Source organism: Empidonax traillii, unplaced genomic scaffold (assembly GCF_003031625.1).
Source record: "Empidonax traillii isolate 1590-97213 ecotype Southwest subspecies unplaced genomic scaffold, ASM303162v1 scaffold1660:size130973, whole genome shotgun sequence".
NCBI lineage: Eukaryota > Metazoa > Chordata > Aves > Passeriformes > Tyrannidae > Empidonax > Empidonax traillii.
The window spans coordinates 40,538-63,948 of NW_020956853.1; the positions used below are offsets into that span (position 1 = coordinate 40,538).

Consider the following 23,411-nt stretch of genomic DNA (forward strand, 5'->3'; position numbering starts at 1 on the left):
CCTCTGGACCTGAGGAAAGCATCCTCCTCTCGTACTGTCAGAAGATGCGGGTGATTTCGCTGTGTATTTATCACGACTAATAATCATCGGCACAGCACCTCCCCACCCTGGGGAGCCGTGGAGGTCCCACTGCACTCATGAGAGTGCTTGCTTTTGCTTGTAGAACACCTTGCAAATGTTAAACCTTTCTTTTCTTTTTTTCTTTTTTTCTTTTTTTTTCTGTGTGTGGTTTTTTTGTTTTTGTTTCTTGGCTTTTTTTTTTTTTTTTTTTTTTTTTTTTTTTTTTTTTTTTTTTTTTTTTTTTTTTTTTTTTTTTTTTTTTTTTTTTTTTTTTTTTTTTTTTTTTTTTTTTTTTTTTTTTTTTTTTTTTTTTTTTTTTTTTTTAATATTTGTCCCATCCGTGGCCGGACGGAGGTAGAATGATTCTTGCTTCTGAAAATTTCGGTGAGAAATACATGTGCAAACACATACACTTTTTTAATTTTAGTGTTGTTTTGAGGAAGCTCCAAAGTAATTGCGGTCATTTTGTAATTGCTTGAGATTCTGAGGTTTTTTTCTTCTTCATATTAAGCAGAGAGTATAGAGACACTTTTAACTCCTAAACCCTCGAAGGTTTACTACTCCCTGCCACAGGAAACGTTCACAGGCAGAGGGGGGGAATTTTGCTGGAAGGGAAATCGGGGCAGCCCTTCCTATGCTGGGACATCGGGATGTGCGGGAAGCAGCAGAGCCCTGCCCTGAGGGGAGAGCGCCGGGAAGGACCGGCCCCTTGCACAGGCTGGACTCTGTTGCAAGGGTTAAATTCCCAAGGCAAAAACAAGGAGCATTCTTCTTTTCCCCTTGATTCCTAAAAGCCAGTGGTGGTGTGAGAATGGAACCGACTCGAGCTACGAGCACTTGTGACATGACGTGTGACACAGTGTCCTGGTACAGCTGTGCAGAGACACAGACACACGTCCAGCTACAGGGAGAAAATATGTGTGGATGCCTCTTTACCAGGGAGACAGAGAAAACAAAGGAATGCAGCGAATATATCGGTCCTGGGAATTATTTAAGACATTTGACTAGTTTCATCATAGGGACACCAGATGTTATTTATGAGGTCTCGTATTAATGTGGGCCATATCATGCAGGTGGGGAGGGGAAGGGGTGGGGGGGAAGCCAAAGGAAGAGTGAAAAGAAAAGATTTCACCCCAAAGGGTTGAAAGGCAAAACCGATGTTTATGACTGTATAAATCACGGTGAAGTTTTATAGTGGAAACTAGAACTACCTGGAGTTTTAGGAAGAGAATGGTGCAAGGAGAGGAGGAGGGAGGGAAGGTCCCTGCTGGTCATGGCTGGGAAAGCAGATGAGAACCCAGCGCGGTGCTGAGCTGGGGTTCTGCTGGGTTACCGCTGCTACTTGTTAGGGTTTAACCTGAGAGGGGAAGACGCGAGAAGAGTAGAAAGACCAAGAGGGAGAGAGGGAGGAAAAGAAGGAGAGGAAGAGAGAGAGAAAGAGAGAAAGAAAGAGAGAGAGAAAAGGAGAGAAAGAGAGAGAGAAAGAGAGAAAAAGAGAGAGAGAAAGAGAGAAAGAGGGAGAGAAAGAGAGAAAGAAAGAGAGAAAGAAAGAGAGAAAGAAAGAGAGAAAGAGAGAGAGAAAGAAAGAGAGAAAGAGAGAAAGAGAGAAAGAGAGAAAGAGAGAAAGAGAGAAAGAGAGAAAGAGAGAAAGAAAGAGAGAAAGAAAGAGAGAAAGAAAGAGAGAAAGAGAGAAAGAAAGAAAGAAAGAAAGAAAGAAAGAAAGAAAGAAAGAAAGAAAGAAAGAAAGAAAGAAAGAAAGAAAGAAAGAAAGAAAGAAAGAAAGAAAGAAAGAAAGAAAGAAAGAAAGAAAGAAAGAAAGAAAGAGAAAGAAAAAAAAGAAAGAAAGAAAGAAAGAAAGAGGGAGAAAGAGAGAAAGAAGCATCAATCTGATCTTGTCTTGTTCAAGATCGCTTGGAAAATGTAGTGGAGAAGAGGAGATCAGCTGTAATATTCCTGCTTTCCTGCCACCTCGTTTCCAGAGCCCGGTATTCCAATGTCCGAGCCCACCGCGGGCACCGCTATGGGCAAGGTGAGGGAAGAAGGAGGAGAGGAAGGAGGAGAGCCCGGCCCGGGGCAGACAGGACACACCGCTGCCTCCCGGAGCAGCGAACTATGTAAACATATACATAGATGTGCTTTGAATTTGCAACCTTAACACTGTCGCCTGGAGCTTGGGAAACTCGGGGTGAGCCCTTCCTCGGCTTGGCGGGTCGCGTTTTAAAGGGAGTCCTCGTTTTCCATAAGCAAGTCCTTCTGCAGAGTTACCAAAGAACTTTGCCCGGTGCATTTGTTTTGGTTTAGTTTGGGGTTTTTTAATCCCCTTTTTACATAACTGTTGCACAGTCTTAGACAACAGAGAAACTTCCTGGTCCCCTTCTTTTCCCCCCAGAACAACCTCCCTCCAGACTCCACTGGGAACAGCGAGGGCTGTTTTGAAAGGTTTCATGCAAAACATGTGCTCTACTAAAAATAATATCATCGGTGCGATTAAAACAAAAGCAAACAAAACCAAATCCAAAAGCAGGGCATACCACCTGGCGTTGGGGAATCAGCTCCAACGCCGCTGGTATTCCCAGCCCACCAGCATCCTCGCCCCCGCACCTGCCCGCAGCTGGGTCAGAGGTGTTGGGGAGGGGAAGTTTAGAGTTCCCCACTCCCCGCCCTGCAAAGCCCCGATGAAGAGGAGGAAAGAAAACCCGGGAGGGGAGGGATTCCCTCTGCTCTTTTCTAGCAGCTCTGCTGCTCCCCCACCTCGTTTTCCCGCTGCTCGGACCCCGGGCGCTGCTGCTCCCGTCCCCCCCATCCACCCACCCACCCGCCTCCTCCATCCCGGGCCCCACAAACTTGCTCCGGGCATTTTTGCCATCACACCACGGAGAGAAAGTAGGTCACGGCTGAGTCCAAGCCTGGCTGAAGCCGAGGCAGCCGAGCCTCGAAAGCTTTCCCATAGAACACACTTTGGGGTCGTCGTTTGCAATGTTGTTTGGTTTAGGTTTTTTTTATTGTGATGAAGATGATGATTTATTTTGGACACCTTGGGCGATCAGCTGAGCCGGCTCCTGTAGTCCAAGCTGGAAGGAGAGGGAGAAGGGAGGTAGTTTGGGAGATGGAGGTGGGGATGGATTTATTTTTTTGCTATTCCTCCATCCCCTCCTAGAGAAATATTAAGTTGCAAAAACCGATCCACCGCCTGTTAGGGCTCCTGCGCCTCTGTCTGCCCTCTCCAACCACCGCTCTCTCTAAAAATCAACAGATAAACGCCAACCCAGACGAGCCTTCGGAGCGGGTATTTAACTGAAATAGTTCCCCGCACTAAAAGTGAGGCTTTAAACCAGTTTTACACCCTCAGGGTTTTTGTTTGAGCACACGTGTGTGTTTGTTTTCAGGGTGACTGTGCGCAGTGTTAAAATCGACAGTCCTTTCCAGGAAAAAAAAAAAAAAAAAAGTGTTTTCTATAATACCAGTAAAAAACAATTAATTAAAAAATCCTGAGGCCTTAATCTGCTCCCCCTCCTCCTTCTCCAACCGCAGGGTAAACCCCGAGTCACTCCGGAGCGGCTCCGGGTTCGCCCTGGGGATCCGGATCTCCCCTCAGCTCCGCGGCGATTACAAACCTAAATAAAGGCGATTTGGGAACGGAGGGAAAGGGAGGGGGGGGAAGGTGGAGAGAGAAGTTTGCGCTGGAATATTTTCTTTTGCTAATTGCTGGTGCTGCAGGTGGAGACCCAAAGGTAGAAAATAATCCCCCATTGTGAATACGAACGTCTCTCGATCTCCATATAAGAGTATATATAAATATACATATATACACACACACATCCAGGTATACAGAAGTGAAATGTACAGTAACAGTAGCACAGCAGTGGGGTCAAAAAAAAAAAAAAGTTTGCTGATATTTCAGTCTTACAGAACATTTCATTTTAATGGCTCAAACTTTAGAATGAAAAATATTTACTCCTAATTCAGCTGGTTAAAGCAAAATGAAACGAAAGCTCGCGTTAACATGACATGAGGTTTATTATAGGTCTGCTTAGAATGAAGAGGTAAGAGTGGGAAAAAATATGGACACTTTTGAGTCAGACAGAAATAAAATACCAACATTTCTGAGAAGCAATATTTATTGTCTTTTTTTTGTCTTTTTTTTTTTGTCTTTTTTTTGTCTTTTTTTTTTTTTTTTTTTTTTAATGTAGAGACATGTCCTGAATTTTCCCAAAGCCTAGACCGGGAAAATAAAGACTTCTTGGCGTTATAAGTAATTCCGTCTGCAGAATCAAAGCAGCACCAACATTCAAAAAAACTGAAGAGGAAAATACAACAAAACACAACAATCTCTTTTTTTTTTATTCTTATTCTTATTATTTATGTAAATCAGGTCATCACTGGACAAGAAACCAATTTCTACCCATTACCATAACAGCTTGTCTATAAAGAACAGAAAAGATTCAGATAGGATACTATCTAGTCAAGCGGGATATTTTTTTTGTTGGTTTTATTTTTTCTTTCTTTTTTGTTTGTTTTTTTAATATACTTTTTGTTTTTAAATTCCCCCACCCATTCACAGAGGTATAGAGTCACAGATAAATAACCCAAAAACTACTTGCTCGCCATATTTACACATTCCCGTTAAATTAAGCATAAATAAATATATACAAACTCAATACTGAATGCCTCTCCGCATTTCTTCTCAGGAAGAGTCAATAAACTGATATTTCTCACTACATGGTCAGATTTTCAAGAAGAGGAGGTGAAAGGGTTCGTTTGGGGCATAAAAGGAGAATTTTTTTATTATTTTTTCTTTCATCTTTCCGATTTCTCATTCGCTTTTTCAGAGCTTTGCATTTGTTCGGGGCTTTTTTTTTTTTTTCCTTTATTTCTCGCTGGCACAGTGTTTCGTCTCTCGAAATGTTCAGGCGTTTGCCAGTGTGTTTGGGGATGTTTTCTTTTATTTTTTTTTCCCTTTGCATAAGAAAATATACTATTTGTAAAAAGCCTACGGTCTCTCTCACACAGGGAAGCCGGAGGGGAGGGGGAGGTTGGCCGGATCGATCTGGCAACGCTTACGGCAGCTGAAACAAGCACCAAATTCTCCGAGAAACGCATTAAAACAGAGCCGGACAGGTCTGTGTGATAAACCGGTCAGAAAGAGATGAGCAGGGAAAGGGAAAAAGCCCTTTGGGCACAGCTGAAGGTCTTAAAATCATCCTTCCCGACCCCAAATGCAAATTTGGGGATTTGGGAAGAGGTCGGTCTGGGATGCAACGGGACTTTAAACAGCTTCTCACAGAGAATTTCTATTAGGTGGGACAAGACACGACCCGATTTTAAAGAAATCATCGGGTTGTAAAAGGATTCCCATAAAACTGACTTCTTGTTTCCTTCACATCTTGTGTGAATAACAACCAGGAAAAAAAAGAAAAAAAAAAAGGTCAGGGAGCGTACGAAAACAAAGATCTTTCCAACGGCAAATAGAGAATTGTTATTAAAAAAAAAAAATCGAGACTGAGAAGGAAATAAAATTTACAGCAACCCACCTGTTTGGTTTGAAAACAAACTTTTCACGGTCTCTCCTCAAACTTTTCCCTTGAGTTACAAAGCAAAGCTGCCGTGTTAATCCTCCTGTTTATTGATTTATGATCCCGAGGAAACCAAATCTTTTAATAACTCAATTATCAGATAAACGTCTGAGGTGCTCCGCCAACACAAGTAGTCGGGCTGGGGAAGTGGAGGGGAGCAGGAAATTGCCTTCCAGAGAGAGGCTGAGTTTAGTTTGGGGGGGGACATCTCTCTCAGCACTGATAGGAGCCACCAGGCAATGGACATTTCCCTCTGGGAGCAGCCCTAAGCTAGAGGGAAAACAGAGATATGTGCTTCTGTGTCATGTTTTCTCCCTGTTTGCATTTCAATCACAAACCTCGTGCATTTTGTCTCCATACTTTGGGGAGCAAATGGGGGACATCCCACTGTAACCAATGGGAATTTGGCTTTATTTTGCCTGAGTGATGCACAGCCTGACACATCCAGTCTGTCTCTTCCAGGTAGAAGGCACAAGAGACAGACTGAAACTCTTCCCTCAACCTGCTCAAGGTTTAGGTCCTGATCCAGGTGACCAAATGTGTGCCTAGGGGAGATTTCAGCAGCAGCAGGATGAGGCCCTCACACACATGAGCAGGTCTTTCCCCAAGAAGTTCCAAAGGTTCCCTCTCCTCATTAACTCACAGTGGTGGTGGGATACTGCCTTCTGCAGTCAAAAGGACCATTCCCAATATTTCTCCCAAAAACAAGGAATGACCATCCCAACATTGCCCCAGAGGCTTCAGCTGGGAGCTCTGGGGTGGCAGGGAGCAGGTCCCCATGGCCCTGTGTGTGTAGCTGGGGAGGTGGAAGACTGAGAGCCAACTTGGGGGCTCCCCACACCCAAAAGCCCCACTGGGTGATGCTGGAGGGCTGGACCCAAAAAAACCCTATTTGTAGAGGGTAGACAAAGCAACATCCAGCACTTTGTGCTCTGCTTCAATAAAAAGGATATTCTCATCAGGCAGAGGAGGGAGATGTGCTTTGGGGTGGTGCCATTTGTTCCTCCCCGGATACACACACACACACACCCTCTCCCTGTCCCACACATCACTGCTGGGACATGCCCTGCACTGGAACCTGGATTGTCCTTCCCTAGAGGTCTGATGAAGTTGGAGATGGTTGGCAAGGGGTAGGTTTTTGGAGGACTGGGAGCTGCCTTGCTTTTTGGTCTATGAGTCCCCAACCTGCTGGTGGGGGGTCCATGAGGATTGACCACTACACTTCCTCTGGTGACATCCTCAGGGCTATGCCAATCCCTGCCACAACCAAACCCACTGGCAGGGACATGCCAAGATCTAAGGCTACCTGCAACTCATCCCAACAGCCCATGGAGAAGGCTGCCTGCCTCAGTTCCCCCTTTTTCTCAAGGGAGATCCCCTACAGCACTCTGCCCCAGAAGAAGCAGAGGTCCGTGAGTGAGGAGCAGCTCCACAGGGGTCAGCAATCCTTGGAGCTGGGTGATTCCTGGGTTTCTACTGCCACACACATGCCCAAATCACAAATAGAGAACAAGAGCTGAGACCTTGCTGCACAAAGACCCAAAAAGCAGAGCAGGTCCTCAAGTGAAACTGTGTCTCAGGGAGCTAAGGACACTAAGGGTGACAAGAGGATTGTTCACTTTATGTTTTAAGAAAATTTTGCTGAGGGATGTTGAGAGTATTGCTGAATTGTTTCTCCCCCACAATCCACTTTGGAAGGTATCTAGAAATTAAAGCAAGGCTAAGGCTTCTCTTTTGTTTCTCTCTCTTTCTCTTTTTGAGTTCAGGTGGGCCTGCTTGGGGTGGTGGGATTGAGTCCTGCAGCTTTAACAGGGATCCTGGGGGGAGGCCTGACCCCGCTGGAGTTTTGCCAGTGACTCCAGGAGGTTTTACCCACACCCAGTAACTGTTCTGACATAAGCAAAAAGATGTGTTAGTGCACGAACCCTACCCCACTGAGAAACACATGCAAGTACCCGAGAAGGCAGAATCCAAACAGAAATTCACATCCTTTACACCACAGAGTTATTTTTACCAGAGAAGACAAAGAAATGTATGTTAAAAAAAAAAAAAATAAAATAAAAGTTAAAAGAGAGGGAGGAAAGAAGTAAGATTTCCCCTCAACCCTTACCAGCCCAAACCATATGCATAAGACATCCTGTCAGACACCAAACCACCAAGAAAAATATTGGAGTTAAGAAGTTTTTTTCCCCCTTACCACACCGACTTGTTCTAAAGCAAAGAGTCACAAGACATTTAAAAAAAAAAAAAAAAAAAAAAAAACTTTCTAAGAGAAACAGATTTCCTCAGACTGAGCTCAGAAATCAGGATATTCCCTGGCAAACCCTCCCCACTCCCATCACGAGGAGCCAGCTCACATGGCAACCCTTTCCTCCCTGGGTACAAAACCCTAGTGCCAAGCAAGTGCAGTAACATTCAACACAGCTCTTATTTTCTTTGCAACAGTACACCTCGATTTCAACTTATATTTTTATCTCATTCAAATTATTCCCTTTGAGCTTCTTTAAAGAAGTGCACCTACAGAATTCAGTAACAACTGGCTTTGATTTGAAAAAGCAAAAAAAAAAGAAAAAAAATAAAAAGTATCAGAATATCAGAATTGTGGATTTTTTTTTCTCTGTACCTGATATATTGTGTAGGGATCTCTAGTCCTCTTTGAAGAAGCTCATAAGCCAAGCGGGCAAAGCTTTAGGAAACAGAAGAAAATAAAATAGTGCATACTCCTGAGAAAGAATTACATACTCATATCACTCATTTTTTGTTGTTGTTAACAATTCTTTAAAAATGGGGGAAGATATCTCTCACACACACTAGTCAAGGAAACTAAGGACTGAAACATTGGCATAGTTAGGAATATAAAACTCCCTAGAGAAAAAGAGGAGATCTCAGAAAATTAAGAAATCAGATAGTGCTGACATTTTACCAGGCCTTACTTCCAGATTTTGCAACCCATTATAGACAAGGCATTTTACCATCAAGGACAAGTACTAAATTACAAAGGTATGTTTGCATGCATTAATATGTGTGGCTCTACACACATATTTTATATATATATATATATGTATATATCCACATATATACATATATATACACAAACATACACAGAATCCACATACACCCCTAAGGAGGTGCGTGTGCACATCCACAGATGCACACACAGAGTCACACACACACACCCAGACACACCTGTAAACGCTGGTCACCTAAACAGAGAGTCTGTCTAGACCAGGAAAAACAAAGCAGCTCTTAAAAAATAGAGCTGGCTAATTCAGCTGAGCTACAGTGACTTGAAACTCCCCTCCTGGTGGCACCTAAAGTTAAGATGCTGCCATGAAAGCAGCTGGTTGATGGCTTGGTGAGGGGCCTGTGCGCTCATTTCCCTTCCTTTCCTAGTCTAGACAGAACCAGGGTGGTGAGATGAGATGGGAAGAGTTGGGGGGAATGACGGGGTTGCTCAGAAAGGAACACTCTGGAAGATCATTTTAGTCAAGGTGGAAACAGGACGTTGTTGAAAACAAACAAACAAACAAAAGAGTAAAATTAAAAAAAAAAATAAAAGCAAGACAGACTGTGCAGCTCAAGAAATCAAAGCATTGACACCAAAAAGGTTTCTGCGATTTCTTCCAATAAGTTATTCATTTCTTTCTTTTATTATTATTATTAATTCTTATTATATTCCCCTCCCCCCCCAATCATTATTTAAAAAATGTGAAAGAACCGAAGTGGGAAAAAAAAAATCCTGGTGGTTGTCTTCACATGTTCCTGGCAAGAGACTCTGAACCACTGGTCTTGCGCCATTGTGCTCCTCTGATCTTAAATTATTGTCTTTCTTTACTATTATTTTTCTTTTTATTATTATTATTATTATTATTTTTGTCCTACCTAATAGAATTCTTCCAAAGCCCAATCCAGTATTTTTAAAGCTAAAATTAAGACGGTTTTGTTTTAAAAGATTATCTCTCTCTTTTCTCCTCTTATTTATTTAACTTTTTTCTTTTCTTTCTCTCTAATTTTTTTTTTCCTCTCTCTCTCTCTCTTTCTCTCTCTCTTTCTCTCTCATTTTCTGTGTTTCTCTTCCTTGTCTCCAGTTTTACTACCTGGTCCTTCGCCAGATGTGTGCCTGTTAGCAGTGTTGTTGTTCAAGAACATCTTGTCCATGCCTTTGAGAGCTTCAGTCAGGTAGTTTTGGAGGGCCGTGAGGGCAGCGCAGATTGCGGGGGCCCCAAAGCCGTGAGTGATGAGGCTGAAGTGAGTCAAGCAGCTCTGAATGCCCGGTTCCAAAATAGGGGTGGGCCGGCTGTTCCCAATGGGCGTCCTGTCCTGGGCCAAAAGATCTGTGAACTCTTTACAAAGTTGCCTGCAGGGAAGAGAGAAAGGCAAAGAGAGGAAGGGAGAGAGAGAAAAGTGGTGGTTAGGCTCGTCCAACCATCCTCCGTGACAAACAAGGTTGAAGGAAGGGGTGGGGTCAGGCCAGAGCTGATCCCAAGACACAAGATGGGACTTTTCTGTCACCTTCCTTTCCCAAAAGTGTTTGGGGACCAGCTATGGCGAGCCAGCAGCTCAGAACGATGCTCTTCAGGGGAAAGGTTTCTGCATTTGCAGGATAACACCAGGCCTGGGCATAAAAATCTCTCCAGCAGGCACAAGGATTCTCCCGAAGAACTGTGAAAACACAACTCTGCTTGGTGGCTCTAAAAACAACCAGGATGGGTCTGCCAACCACCTTTCCTCCTAGAGGCCTGACTCAGGCTCAGAGGAGCTTCCACCAGTGAACTGTTCCCAAAGGAAAGCACAACCATGCACTGAGAGCTACTGAGAGCCCTTCCCAAGCTGCACAGCGACTTGGTGCAGGGAAGGGCCAAAACGGAGCCTCCTCTGAGACTGCTGAGGCTGGGCCACCTTACTGAGAAAAAACCAGGACTTTGGGACTCCATGATGGCTTATTCATGGCATGAGGAGCAAAGTGAGGACTTCTCATTTTATTTTGGGGGAGGGGGGGGTGGGGGTGACACCCCAATTAACACATCAGAGTCGACATCTGGCTCGTGTTTATTTGCCTGCACCTTTGAAAAATCAGATTCGACTTTTCTGATGAATTCACACACACACACCTTTTCCATTGCTCTGGTCCACAAGACCTTCAAGTCAACAGGTGCTTGGGCAATGTAGAAACCTTGGGGGCTGGTGGGGTTCCCAAAGGAAGAGTTTCCTTAAGGGTTCCCAAAGGAATAGGGTTTTTTTCAAGACAGATGCCTACCCAGGGACTGAAGGGGGAAAAAAAGGGCCAGAATTAAAAAGAAAAAAAAAAAAAAGGAAAAAAAAAGAAAAAGGAAAAAAAACCCTTTAAAAAAGACATTCAGCTCTCATCCTCTGAAATTCTCTGAAATTCCCAGTGGGTTAAAGGTTTCAGAGGGTGGGGAAAGATAAAGGTCTACTTCTATGTGTATTATCCATTAAGAAAGTGCAAGAGAGGAAACTTTGAATTTGAGAGAACAAACAGTAATGAGTCCAACATTTTACATCTTCAAAGAGCAAAGCAGGGTCTGCGAGCAATTAAAGTTCTGGGACATTAATATCTTCTGACCCTGCAGAAAGGGCAATCAAATTCCAATCACGTCTAAAAAACATCTGGACAAATTTGAGCAAATGATTTTTCAACCCTCCATATATTTCTTTAAATTACACTGTCATCGGAGGCAAGGCACGTCCCAGAGCATGAAATAAATGAGAACTGTTTGGGCTGGTATTTTTCTTTCTTTTTCCCTCCCTCTTTTTCTTTTTCCAGATAGATGAAGATGTGTGAACACTCAGCACCCACTGCCGAGGACCCGAGCAAACCATGAAGCCCCCAGTGAGTAGCCTGGGAGGCACAGCCAAGTAGAAATCATCACATACAGCATATCCAGCGAGGAAGTCCTTAGGGAGAGAGATGGCTTGGAGGGGCCAAACCAAGAGTCATTAGCTGTATATGGTGTTGTGCTTCTATTTTTTTACCCTTTTTTCCTCTTTTTTAATTTATTTTTTTTTAATTAAATCACATGGGAAAGACATTGCAATCTGGTAGCAGACAGACAGGTGTGTGTGAGCAGCAGGAGGGACAGACAGACATGCTGTGGAAGCAAAATATAGATTTTTTTTTTTTTTTTTGGTCATCTTTCCTTAAAGATTTTTTTTTTTTTTAGCTGGGAGTGGCTTGGAAATTATGTACAATAGACAGGGAACAATCGCCTACAACCTCTATAGGGGCAGAGTCTGTTGACAGGAACCCCACTGCAAGGCGATGCAGAGGTCCGTGGGGAGATAGGAGCATCCTTCTTCCCCGCGGGGCCATTGGAATTCGGGGACTGGAAATTCCGTCTGCTTTCTCCGAGCAGCCAGCTCAGAGGAAGGGTTTAAGGAAGGAAAGGGCAGAAGGGGAGTATTTAACTTTACACTCACTTTGTAGCAAGCAGCATGTTTTTCCTGGAGTGGAGGTCGCTGGGGTCCGTGTGCTGTCTGTTCAGGTACTCAGAAACAGCTTTGGCTGGGAACTCCGTTTCACAGATGTACCCAAAATCCCGAGCTAAATGAACGGCCTCACCTGGAGGGAACGAGAGGGGGATTAACACCTCCGGGCACCGCCGGCCCCGGGCTGGGCTGGCTCCGACCTGCCCACCGCTCCCCTGGGAGACACCAGCTCCTTCGGGCCGTGTTTGCAAAGCTAATAGCATCCCTTCCACCTTAGGGACATGCTCCGAGCATGTGTTTTCCCTCCACTAGCCCTAATTTGGGGACAGAAGTTGATGGGACAGATTCTGAGTTGATGAGATTTGTCTTTGCTGCAATGGTCGTGCAGAACACAGGGGAAAACACACACACACACATACCACTCACACACAGAAAAAAAATCTTTAAAATTAACAGGACCGAAAAAAAACCACAAACAAACAAACAAACAAAACCACAAGGAAAACCTAGTGAATCCTGAAAGACTTAAGAACCCAAAGGCCTCTTAAGTGCGGAGAAACCATTTTTATTTTCAACACATCAGATCACTGTCCAAAACTTCACAGATGTGGATATATTGTGAATATAATCTTAATTCTTTGTGGGACATTATATAAACACTTTATCCACCCAGAGCACTTGCATCGTTATCACAGTTAGTGCCACATTTATAAAATTATGGAGATAACTGCAGTTAGCCCGATGGCAATTTAATAATCTGCATTTTTAACTGACCATCATGTAACAGGAACTCCTCTCTGCCCGGTGGAAAGATAACAACTAATGGCAACCTTTTCTGTAAAAAAAAAATATAATTATTATTCTAACTCTAATTCTAATTGTCACTTTTCCTGCCTGCCTGGTTTCAGGTTTCTTGCCTCCAGAGGTTTGTGTCATCCAACTCCTACTGATGTACTTCATGCCACAAGAAGACAGTAGCTGCAGAAAGGAGGAAAAGAGGAGGGAAGAAAAAAAAACACCTCAGACTCTAAGGGGATTCCACCAGATTATAGCTCAACTCCTCTAGAATAAAGCATTAAACCCTTTAAAGCATCGCCTGAGGGACGAGGGGTAATATTTCCAACACGCAAAACAGGTATGTCTAATAACTCCAGGACCACATTATTTTCAACTATCAGGAGTTGCTTTCCAACGTCATCTCCTGCTTCCCAGTGCTTCTCACTAATGATCAAACCGGTTAATGAAGGCGAGAGCACCCGGGAGAGCCTGGAAGTGGGATCCCCGCACCGAGAAGAGTCCTCCAGGGCAGGGTTAGGGCAACAGAGGCTGGGACCGACCGAACCATTCCTGCTCCTGGCGATGCAGGAGCAGCGAAAGCCTGGCTGATGGTGGGGAGGGGGGGGGGAAATCAAACTCCATCAGGTGCAGCTTATTCCAAAGAGAGGGATTTCCCTGGAGGTAAACTGTAGATTTGTGAGGGAATCGGGAGAGCACAGGAATGTACACCTTGCTGCACACTTGGCACAGAGCTCAGCGTCACTGCACAACCCCACCAGCTTCTGAACCTCACACGACCCTCGGGGAGCGGCTGTGAATTGGGGTTTCACACACACAGCGGGGGTGAAGCCACGCTAAGGCGAGCGCCCAAGGGCACTTGTCACCCCCGAAATGCTTCACATCTCCTATAGCGAGACCCTACATCCTACACCCGTAACCTACACTGTGCCTTGCTCGGCATCACCTACACGCAGGTACCAGGAGGAGCTCCCTCCTCTCAGCCCCCGTGTTTCTGCGAGCCTGCCTTCAGCTCTGCAAGCGGTAAAAGGTCTTATCGCTCCCGTAACTCAATCAAAAGAGTTGAAAATTAGCATCTAGCACAAATATTTATGCACGCCTATATGCAGGAGAGATAAGTGGATTATTTTTACGCCTCTTGGTGTGTATGTGTAGTGCAGATACACAGAATTCATAATTGCATCCATACTACTCCGGATAGGTTTTTTTTGGAGGAGGTCCAACTTCTCTTAGCATAAACACGCACATATCCTAAACTTATTAGTGACTCTAAATTTTCCTTCTCGGTACAGTAACAACAAACCAAAGAAACACTTCTGGCCACCAAAATGCCATTAGTCGACTTGAAATGAGTTGAAACTTCAGTTTCCCCTTTCCTCTTTCCTTCCTCGGGAATAGTCTCTTATAGCTGGTTCAGCTCCAGCCACCTTAAGGGAAACCGAGCTCTGCGAGTCTTAAATTGCTCTGATTTCTTTAAAAAAAAAAAAAAAAAAGTAATTTTGTATTCTTTTTTCCCGTTGAGCATCTTGTTGTGGCCATAAATCAGCTCTGGAGGAGCGAATTAGCTGGAGGATGGAGTAAATGTGGAGTCGGAGGGCACAGATTGGAAATTAATAGCAATGAGGAATGGGACTGCCCTGCAGAATTACACACACACACACACACACACGTGTACACACATAGACACACTCCCTCATTCTTGCCAGCGAGACGGATCAAAGATCCTCCAGCCAGTGACTTCATTTTTGGGAATGGGATCCTTCACCGTGCCAGTGTGTGTCTCCCAGCCCGCCCTGAGTTTCAACTCTGCAAGGTTTTCCCACCTGATCCCCAAAGTTGGTGATGTTTTTTTTTCTTTTTGATTTGGGGGGGATTTTTTTTTGGTTGGTAAAATGTCAGACAGGAGTTCAGAGCAGGCAGGGGTGTGAAGGGAGCTGCGACCCTCGGCTTACCTTCCACCAGGGAGGTGAGTAAAGTGACATTTGCGGCCTTACGCCTGCCGGCTGGTAAATTCAAACCGATTTTTTCTAGCCTTTCTCGCAAAGATCTCCCCCCGTTTTTCGATTTGGCTCTAGAATTGCAAAGAAATTAACATCGTGATTAACCCCGCAGTGTTCCTGGAAGAAACGTTTAGTCTGTGCAGTCAGCGGAGCCTGGGAGGGTTTTCACTCGACGTTAAGGACTTTGGGGGTGTTGATTTCTGCTCGGCTTTGCTGAGATTTGCCTAATTTCTCCCAGGGGTAGAGGTGGGGATGAACCCACTTTTCTCCCTGTTTTATCCAGGGAAATCAAATAATGTCAAACAGCAATAATTAATAGAAAGATTCCGATCTAGAGAGAAATGGGTTCCCATTGTATGACACCAACTTGCATTAAGATGGAGCAAAGGGATGGGCAGAAAGGTAGAGGAGGATTCAATCCTCTGTTATTCCAGTAAAGAGAAGGAAAGGGAAGAGGGAATAAAAAATAAAATAAAAAAAAATCTGAAAGGCTCAAAGGGAGAATGTGTGCGCCTGTGGATAAATAGAAAAGGAGGAAAATATTTATTAAACCATTTCGTTCCCGTGTGTGTGTGTTCTTGTGCGGGAAGGCGATGCTGAGAGGAAGAGCTCACCTGAGGCAGGGGGCGTTATACAGAGGGAATAGAGGGAATAGATTGCCTGGGGAAAGATTTGAGTATCTGTCGGAGGTTACTGATAAGGGCAATAAAAGGATGACTGAGCTATAGGTGAGAAATTCAGAGCTATTGTTCGAACGCCCATACATATGTAAAGCCCCAGGGATGAAATCTTGCCACCTGCGAAGTCAGGGAAGTTTTGGCATCTAACAGCGGCGTCTATCCCAACTATCTCTTAGTTCTTTACTTAAAATTTGTTTAAGAATTAGCAGCCACACTTAGCAAACGGAAACCAGAAACTACAGAGAAGCCAGACTGGCATCACACTATTTTATATCAGAGTAAATCGGACTGGATGGCAGAATTGCAAGAGAGCAGCTTTTTATATTTCATCTGCTCTGAACCAAAAGCTTGTCTAAAATTTAGATTCAAGATAGGAACTGAAGTCAGCAGCAGCCAATGATTGCAGCTTGGGCCACCTCCAGAAATCCACTGAAGTTCTATAATAATGTTTCTTTACCTTGATAATTGTATTTTCTACAGGGTATCTCTCAGATGTTCTCCCTGCTCCATTTGTGGTTGTGCAGAAGGAGCAGGAAGGTTTAGCATCTGTAAGTGAAAGTCTCTGCTGCTCTCACTGGCAAGGCTCGCAGCTGAACAGTGATTACAGACATTCACGTGGAACTGCATCTATTTTAGGACAGCCTGATTCTCGTGTGTGTGTTTGGGGGACTGACTGCACGGAACAGAACTTTCCCTCTCATCTCCAGACATGGAGCCAGAGACCCTGATGCCAATAGGGGGTGATAAGGGGAGAACCCCAAACACCAACTTCATTTTAAACCATCTTAGAGTCATCACATCCCAACTGTGGCTACAGGAGTTGTCAAGATATTTTCTCCTCTAAGATTTGCAACTTTTAAACATGATCCGAAATTTATTCACTGTCAATTTATATGCACTTGTTCCTGTCTAAACTCTGTTCCTGTCTAAAAGTCCTGCTTTTCTTACCTGTCTAGTGTCTACCTCTCCCACAGAAAATGAAGTCTTATGTCCTGTCAGGCTGAGTGGGTGAACTGGTACCTTATACTGGTACCTCATGACTTCCTTTGGCTCACCTTTCTTACAGCCAAGTCATACCGACAACTCACAGCCCCTCAGTCACTGCCAAGAACAAAAAAGCCTTTCTCCCTCTTAGTTAACGACCTCAGAGCTTAAACTCTTGTTTCTTTTAGATAAAACCACAATCTCCCACTTGATATGATTGAGCAAGACCTCCCCATTTTCCTCAGTACTAATATTGCCAAATATTTTGAGGTCTTCAGTAAAATCCACCAGGACTTTAGTGGTAATTTGCACAAATATTAAACAGCAAGGCCCTTGAGCCCAACTGTGAGTGATTCCTCCAGCAACTTCCTCTGCATGAAGCACTAAGTTTCTGACTTTCAGAGCTACCTGTTGATGACTTTTCCTTAGTCAGGTACCTCCCTGCCTTACCTTGCCTATTATTTCCCTGCCAATTTCAATAATGTCTTGTGTGACACCAGGTCTCATGGCTGACATAACTGTCTGATTGTTATTGCCATATAGAGAAAGCCTCGTGGATTTATCCAGGAAATCCCTAGAAATACATCAAGTCCTAAAAAACTTCCAGTTCACTCTGAATCACACCCCGTCTGGCATTTTATATTGCCCACTTCCTATGAGAGAAGTGTGAGGAGGAGAAAAGACAGAAATTCTGTTCATGTACAAGAGGAAAAACCTTCCTTGTCTCAGCTCCTTCATTTGTGACTAAACAGGGCCAGATCTTTCTCTGCTCTCCAAACATTCATCTCAATGTCTGAACACTGAATATTTTCACTTTATCCATAAAGTTACACACACAGGCTATGACAACGAGGTCAGTGCATATTTTCAATCATCTTTGCTGTTGACCAAGCATTTCTGGTGCGCGCAGGGAGCCCCACACGCGGTCATCTTCATGCCTCTTACCTTCTAAGGACTCCTCCTAGCAGGGATGCGTTCAGACACTCTGGAGGGGAAAGTCGCCTCTGAACTTCTCCCACAGTTACTTTGTACTTTGAAGTTGAACTAAGCAAAGACAAGCGGCCGGGGACAGAGCAAAACACCTCGCCGGTGTTGACTGAAATTCCACCCAGGAAGCCATCTTTATTCATCATCAAAGAAGTAACAGATTTTGGAGGAACCGGAACTGGAGAAAGAAAAGGGGAGGAGGGGAGAGAGAAATCATCACGCCACGAAGGAGCACGGGGACAACCACAGTCTCTCTCACATGCACAGAACAGCAAAATGAAAGGGAATTTTGAGTCTCTGGCTACCTCCAGCAACCTAAAGGGTGCTGCTCCCCCAACCTCTAGGAAACTGCTCCATGAATGATGGATGGAGAGAAGGGTGGTACAGTACAGCCTCTATGCAGGGTTTAATCATTGGGAAATAAAATACATATTGGCAAGCACCTGGCAACTTTCGGGTTTGAGCCTGTGTCTCACCCAGAGCCCCCCGATGCCTTTTGTACAACGGACAGCGCCTTTCTGGAGGGGAAAAAAAGAGGAAAATTTACTTTTTTTTGGCTAATGTTTCCATTACTGCTAAGCTGAGCCAGGAGTAAATTCAGCACACGAAGGGAGTTGCTGTCTTAAGTAAGTATCAAGGCTGGAGGATACAGCAACGAGAAGACAGCTCTGTTATTGCTTTGTGTTTTTATTAAGTCTGGTTTATGAAATAAAATGAGTCTTTTCCTTCAGAAAAAAATGAACACCAGGGAAAAAAAATGTCTGCTCCTACCATGGTGTTCTCCACTCTGATCATATTGTGCTGTCCGTAAATTACTGGGAACTCTCCCGCCCCTAAATAAAGCTGTTTTTGTTACTGTAACACATATTTAAAGGTAGTTGTAAGGAAAAATAAATAAATAAATAAAAAACGAACGATAAAGTGAAGCTAAACAAAATAAAACCATGTTGCTCTGTCTAAGATAAAACGAAATATTTCTTTTCTCTGAGAAACCAGTGAGGTTATTTTAAGAGTAATCAAGGGGATTATAATGAACAAGTTCCTATAATAGCAACCAGACACACTCAGAAATAAACAAACAAAAAAAAAATTGGCTAAACTAAAACCGAGAGCAATTCCCCCGTGACATGAATTTTGCTTACAAATGAACTTAAATAGCTCTCTCATAATTGTGTGTAACTGTTATGATTTACAGCAGGTGCTCTAATCAATCACCCAATCACTTTAATTTATAGGGAGCCTCGCTGCATTTTCCCAGTTGTTTCATTTCTGCAAGTAATTGATAACAAACCGTACTTAAGGTATGTTTTATGCAGGAGTTAATAAGAGCTGACAGCTGCTACTGCTGCTTCCTCTTGGATTCACGGCAACACACGTTTCCTTATAGAAAATATACCCCAAAATTGAGGGGTTTGCTGGTGGCAGAGCCCTGGTAGTCCAGCGGGCATGTTTCAGAGGAGAAGACTAATTGATTACACACCCTCTTCGAGCAGATACTACTTCACAATCTCCCGTTTCCACTCAATCAATTGCAAAACCAATTCGGCAAATAATAGGGTTCTATTATGCACATATGCCAGCTATTTAGGTACTTATAATACATGTCAGTTAAGTCATAAAAGCCCTGTTTATTTGCAACATATCTGGAGAATCAAACCATTAGAGTTGAGCGGATATTTAAGTCGTCTGGAGCTGCTAAACAATAAGATCGGGTATCCTAATATATTACCAAGTGCTAACTACTGGGCAATTGCCAATTTTATAACCTCAGTGTATGGAATAGACACAACCGTGTTTCACTGTTTTTATTACAGATCATTTCCTACTGCCAGACCAGACCCCCACAATAAAAGCTCTATAACAGCTAAAAACCAAAAGGCATGTCGATTTTAGATATACATATTGCTTCTTATGCCTTGTATATAGTCTCCAGTATAAACAAATTATTTTGAGTGGCTTGACTTCAGGGAATCAGAAAGTGAAATGGATTCCTATTTCTCTATTATTTTTACTTAGGCACTTTAAGCAGCTCATAAAGGCGGTTTCGAATAGTTTGAGAACGGCTCAGAAGCAGTTATAAAAGAGTTAGAGGCCCGCTCCTACTCTCGTTGCTATTAATAGGATTTTTTTTTTTTTTGCCATTGATTCTATATAGGAAGACTTTTTTTGTCTATCAGGGGTAGTACAGCAGAGAAAAAAAATCACATATATTTTCCCCCATTACACATAAATATAAAACTTATTTCATGCACCATGTTCTATTTGAGTGAAGCATCAAGTTAAAAAAAAAATATAAATTTAAAAAAAAAAACCAGCTCAAAGCAGGGCCACCAGTCAGATTTTCATGACTGGCATTTTTTTTTTCTTGGGACAAACACACGGGCTCAGTGCTTCGAGTACACCTTTACTGTGGCTATATTTAGTGACCAGTTTATCAGGTCACTGTCCAGTGAACTGAGAAATTAAACAAGAGGCAGCAATTCCACGAACATCTGATCTTAGTCCAAACTCACTAAAGAGAGAAGGACCCGTGCAATGCTTAAATGCACCTCAGCCCACTCGCTTTGGCCTTTCGGAGCACTCATTACATTAGTTAACCTTTGAAATATGGATTTTCACGTGCTCGGTATTTTTTTTTTCCCTTGCAAATTGCTTTGGGGAAGCAGGCTGGCTCCCTTGCCTGCTATGCTGGGAGCTCCTCAGCTTTTCTTCCTACCACTGTTTCCCTGAGAAGGGCCGCAGGAGCATACCCACCAGCTGGAGCCTGATAACTCTGAACCCATTTCCGAGGCTTACCAGGCGGTGTAAGCATATCTATTGCGATTTCATAGCTTCAGAGAGATGTATTCTATCTAGGCTCTATATCTTCTGTAAATTACCTAATGCTGCCTCAAAAAAGTGTTTGCCATGGAATGAATTATCTCTATCTATATCATATCTATATGTTTATCATGGCTAGAGCTTTTCAGATATAGCCCAGACAGCAGCAGAGATAATGGAACGTGGAGGTTTTGTGGGTGAAGAGATACCGTGTGTGCGGCTGCATGTGTCAAATCCCTGCGTGGATGTAAATAAACCCTAATGCAGGGTATATTTTTAGCCGATGTCAACTTTCCCAGTTGGCTGGGGATTGCCACAACTGCTGGAATAAAATAGAATAACACACACATATCCACGCAGCGTCCCCACCACTCCTGCTTTCACTTCATCCCATTTAGTCCTTGTTATCCCCAGCAGAAACTGTTCGATTTTCTTTCACTGCCGAACTCTATTTGCTGTGCGTATGTGAGCCCTCACAAATACATAATTCCCCCTTTTATAATCCCTGACTTCTCCCTTTCTTTATATTTCTTTATTTACCTCCTTTGTCTCTCTTTTCTCCTCTCCTTTCTCCTTTCCCACCCCTTTTTCTCTCTTTCCTCCCTCCTTCTTTTCCTTCTTTTTTTCTCCCTCTTTTTTTTTTTTTTTCCCCTTTCTCCTCCTGTGGTTCCTCCCAGCCTCTTTGTCATTTCTCCCCCTTCCATTTCTCTTCAGCTTATCAATAAACCGGGAGAGCAACAGTAGCCGCTTGATTTGTTAGTAATTATAAGCATACTGTTCCTGCAAACGGGATCTCTAGATGAGTGAGATCGCTTTAAAACGACAGCAGGAAATGGTGGGGAAATGGAGCATGGCGAAACTCAGCGTGAAGCTTTCAGTTCTTTACATGTTTACAATTTTCTGTGCATACATTAAGTCTTAGGGTTCTTTTTTCTTTTTTCTTTCCTTTTTTTCCTTTTTTTTTTTTTTTTTTTTTTTTTTTTTTTTTTTTTTTTTTTTTTTTTTTTTTTTTTTTTTTTTTTTTTTTTTTTTTTTTTTTTTTTTTTTTTTTTTTTTTTTTTTTTTTTTTTTTTTTTTTTTTTTTTTTTTTTTTTTTTTGTGGTGGTGGTTCTCTGCTGGGTTATCTGCCAAAAACGTGTGAAAATGCGCACAAATGTGAACGCAAGAGAGGAAATGGAAATAAAAGCCATTTTATGGACACTAAATATAAAGAAAATAGCTGAATAATAGGGGTTTAAACTATGCATATTATTGCAATAACCCCGGTGAATAATCTTATAGTCAACCAATCAATCAATCAGAGGAAATGTTTCTTATATTTCTTACTAACAAACGTCACGGAAAAATTAATTACTAACCAACTGCCAAATTGCCTTCAACTTTTTTTATCTGCCTACTGGGCCTGAAGTGAGTGAGAAAGGTCTTTGTCCAGTATAACAACAGGACTTTGCTGTAGCTGGTGATTTGATCTGACTCAGTGGCCAAGCCTAAAGAGTCCGGAGCAGCGTCTTACATGCTGGATCTAAAAGACCCGGATCTTATTTTAATTTTAATGAACAAATACGGAAAGTGTGTGTTCATCTCCCATTTCCTCCTGTCGCCCTCGTCTCCTCCTCTCCTCCCGCCCCTCTCCTCCAACCGCAGCCTCTTTCCTCTCTGCAAGCCGGGACTGAATTTCAAAGTGAAACGTATTCCCTCGAAATTGTTTTGCATTCAATTAAAGGGGATCCTAAGGTTCAGTGGGTAATCCAGGAATGAGCACGAAGCGGAGTGGCAGCAAAGCCCCATCTCCGATTCCCAGATCTATCACCTGAAAAACTGAGGCCAGAGCGGTTTTCAGTTAATCATTTATCCGAAACTTCAAGAGGTGAGGAGGAAAGTAATGTTGTGTTTTTTAGAGTTAGAAGCAAAAGGCTGAGACACCTTCTTTCACATGTTTCCTCAAAATAGTAGGAACAATGGAGTGTGTTTGCAAGGAGACCACGAACTAAGGTGTTCGAGTTAAAATGGCCTTTCATGCTAAATCAGGTGTGAGCGTGCAGGCGATCGTTAGAAAGAGTTGAAAGTAAATAAATATATCAGATTAATTTTAAGACTCTGACTGTGCCCCAGAGTCACAAAAAATTAACTCGAGACTCAGGCCACACAAGATTTTGCAAGAGGACAACTTCTTTCACCATAGACGGTGCCAAGCAGATTTCAGATGAGCAGCTGACAAGGGAACTCTTATCTTTTATCCCTGACACATGGAAAACTTTCCCTTCATTTCATCAGAAATCGAGGGAAAGGCCTCCAAAAGTGCAGCCGGTAAGCTCTGAAAGCTTAGTTATAATTGATATTAATGCTCTTGGTGATTATTATTATTATCATCTTGATGATTTATCTGGCTCCCTCCCTCCCACTTCCACCACCCAAATCTTAATGGAACTAGGAGTTAACGATGATTTTTTAATGTCTCGTTGCATTTTTAGGCTGTTAATGTACCGCATCCTTCTCATTATTAGTTTATTGATTGTTCATTGACCAGCCCCCTTCAAATCGTATTAACCACCCTCTGCCAGTTTAGATTAGGGGAGTTTAAAAAGCACCTTTCATTATTTCCCTGCCACCACCACTACCACCACCACGGTGGAGTTCAGGCTTGGTAGCTTAATGCTCGCTCTAATGGGGCAGCTAAGAGACGAGGGGCCACGGTCCCTGCCTATTGCATTAATAGCTCAAAGGGGGCTAATACAGAAAATTAGCCTTAAACGAGCTCTGGAGATCTCCAAATGAAAGAGCCATTTATCACGCTGGCTACCTTCACTCCACTCGTTTGCTCTCTCTACTGGGAACAACTCATTTCCTCTTAACTAAATTACTTCAGAAATGTCAAGTAAGCTCAGATAGCAAACATAACAAGAGGCTGGGTATGTGTAATCTATTGTGGGGGATCGATACGTGAGATAAATCAATAGCCGTGTATGAATCCCTATATAATTTCCTTAATAATTTGCCAAAGCTTTTGCATAGATAGATAATTCCCTCTGCAGGCCTGGAAGACCATAAACAGACACAGTCTGGGT

General features: G+C 43.1%; 1 protein-coding gene across 4 annotated transcripts in view; it reads right to left on the bottom strand.

Moving 5' to 3' along the window:
• Positions 1 to 3,065: 3,065 nt before the first annotated feature.
• Positions 3,066 to 23,411, bottom strand: part of TFAP2B (transcription factor AP-2 beta) — a 34,652-nt gene continuing 14,306 nt past the window's right edge. For 2 of the 4 annotated variants that reach the window (XM_027908232.1, XM_027908231.1), the window contains 4 exons: positions 17,485 to 17,704; positions 14,828 to 14,946; positions 12,072 to 12,213; positions 8,740 to 9,990 (listed from right to left, as the gene is read on the bottom strand). In XM_027908232.1, coding sequence (XP_027764033.1) covers positions 9,690 to 9,990; positions 12,072 to 12,213; positions 14,828 to 14,946; positions 17,485 to 17,704 — 782 coding nt within the window. In that variant the 3' untranslated portion in view covers positions 8,740 to 9,689. Of the gene's footprint in view, positions 3,132 to 4,859; positions 8,320 to 8,739; positions 9,991 to 12,071; positions 12,214 to 14,827; positions 14,947 to 17,484; positions 17,705 to 17,969; positions 18,045 to 23,411 lie in introns of those variants that run through there. The other 2 variants (XM_027908230.1, XM_027908229.1) reach the window with 2 other exon arrangements.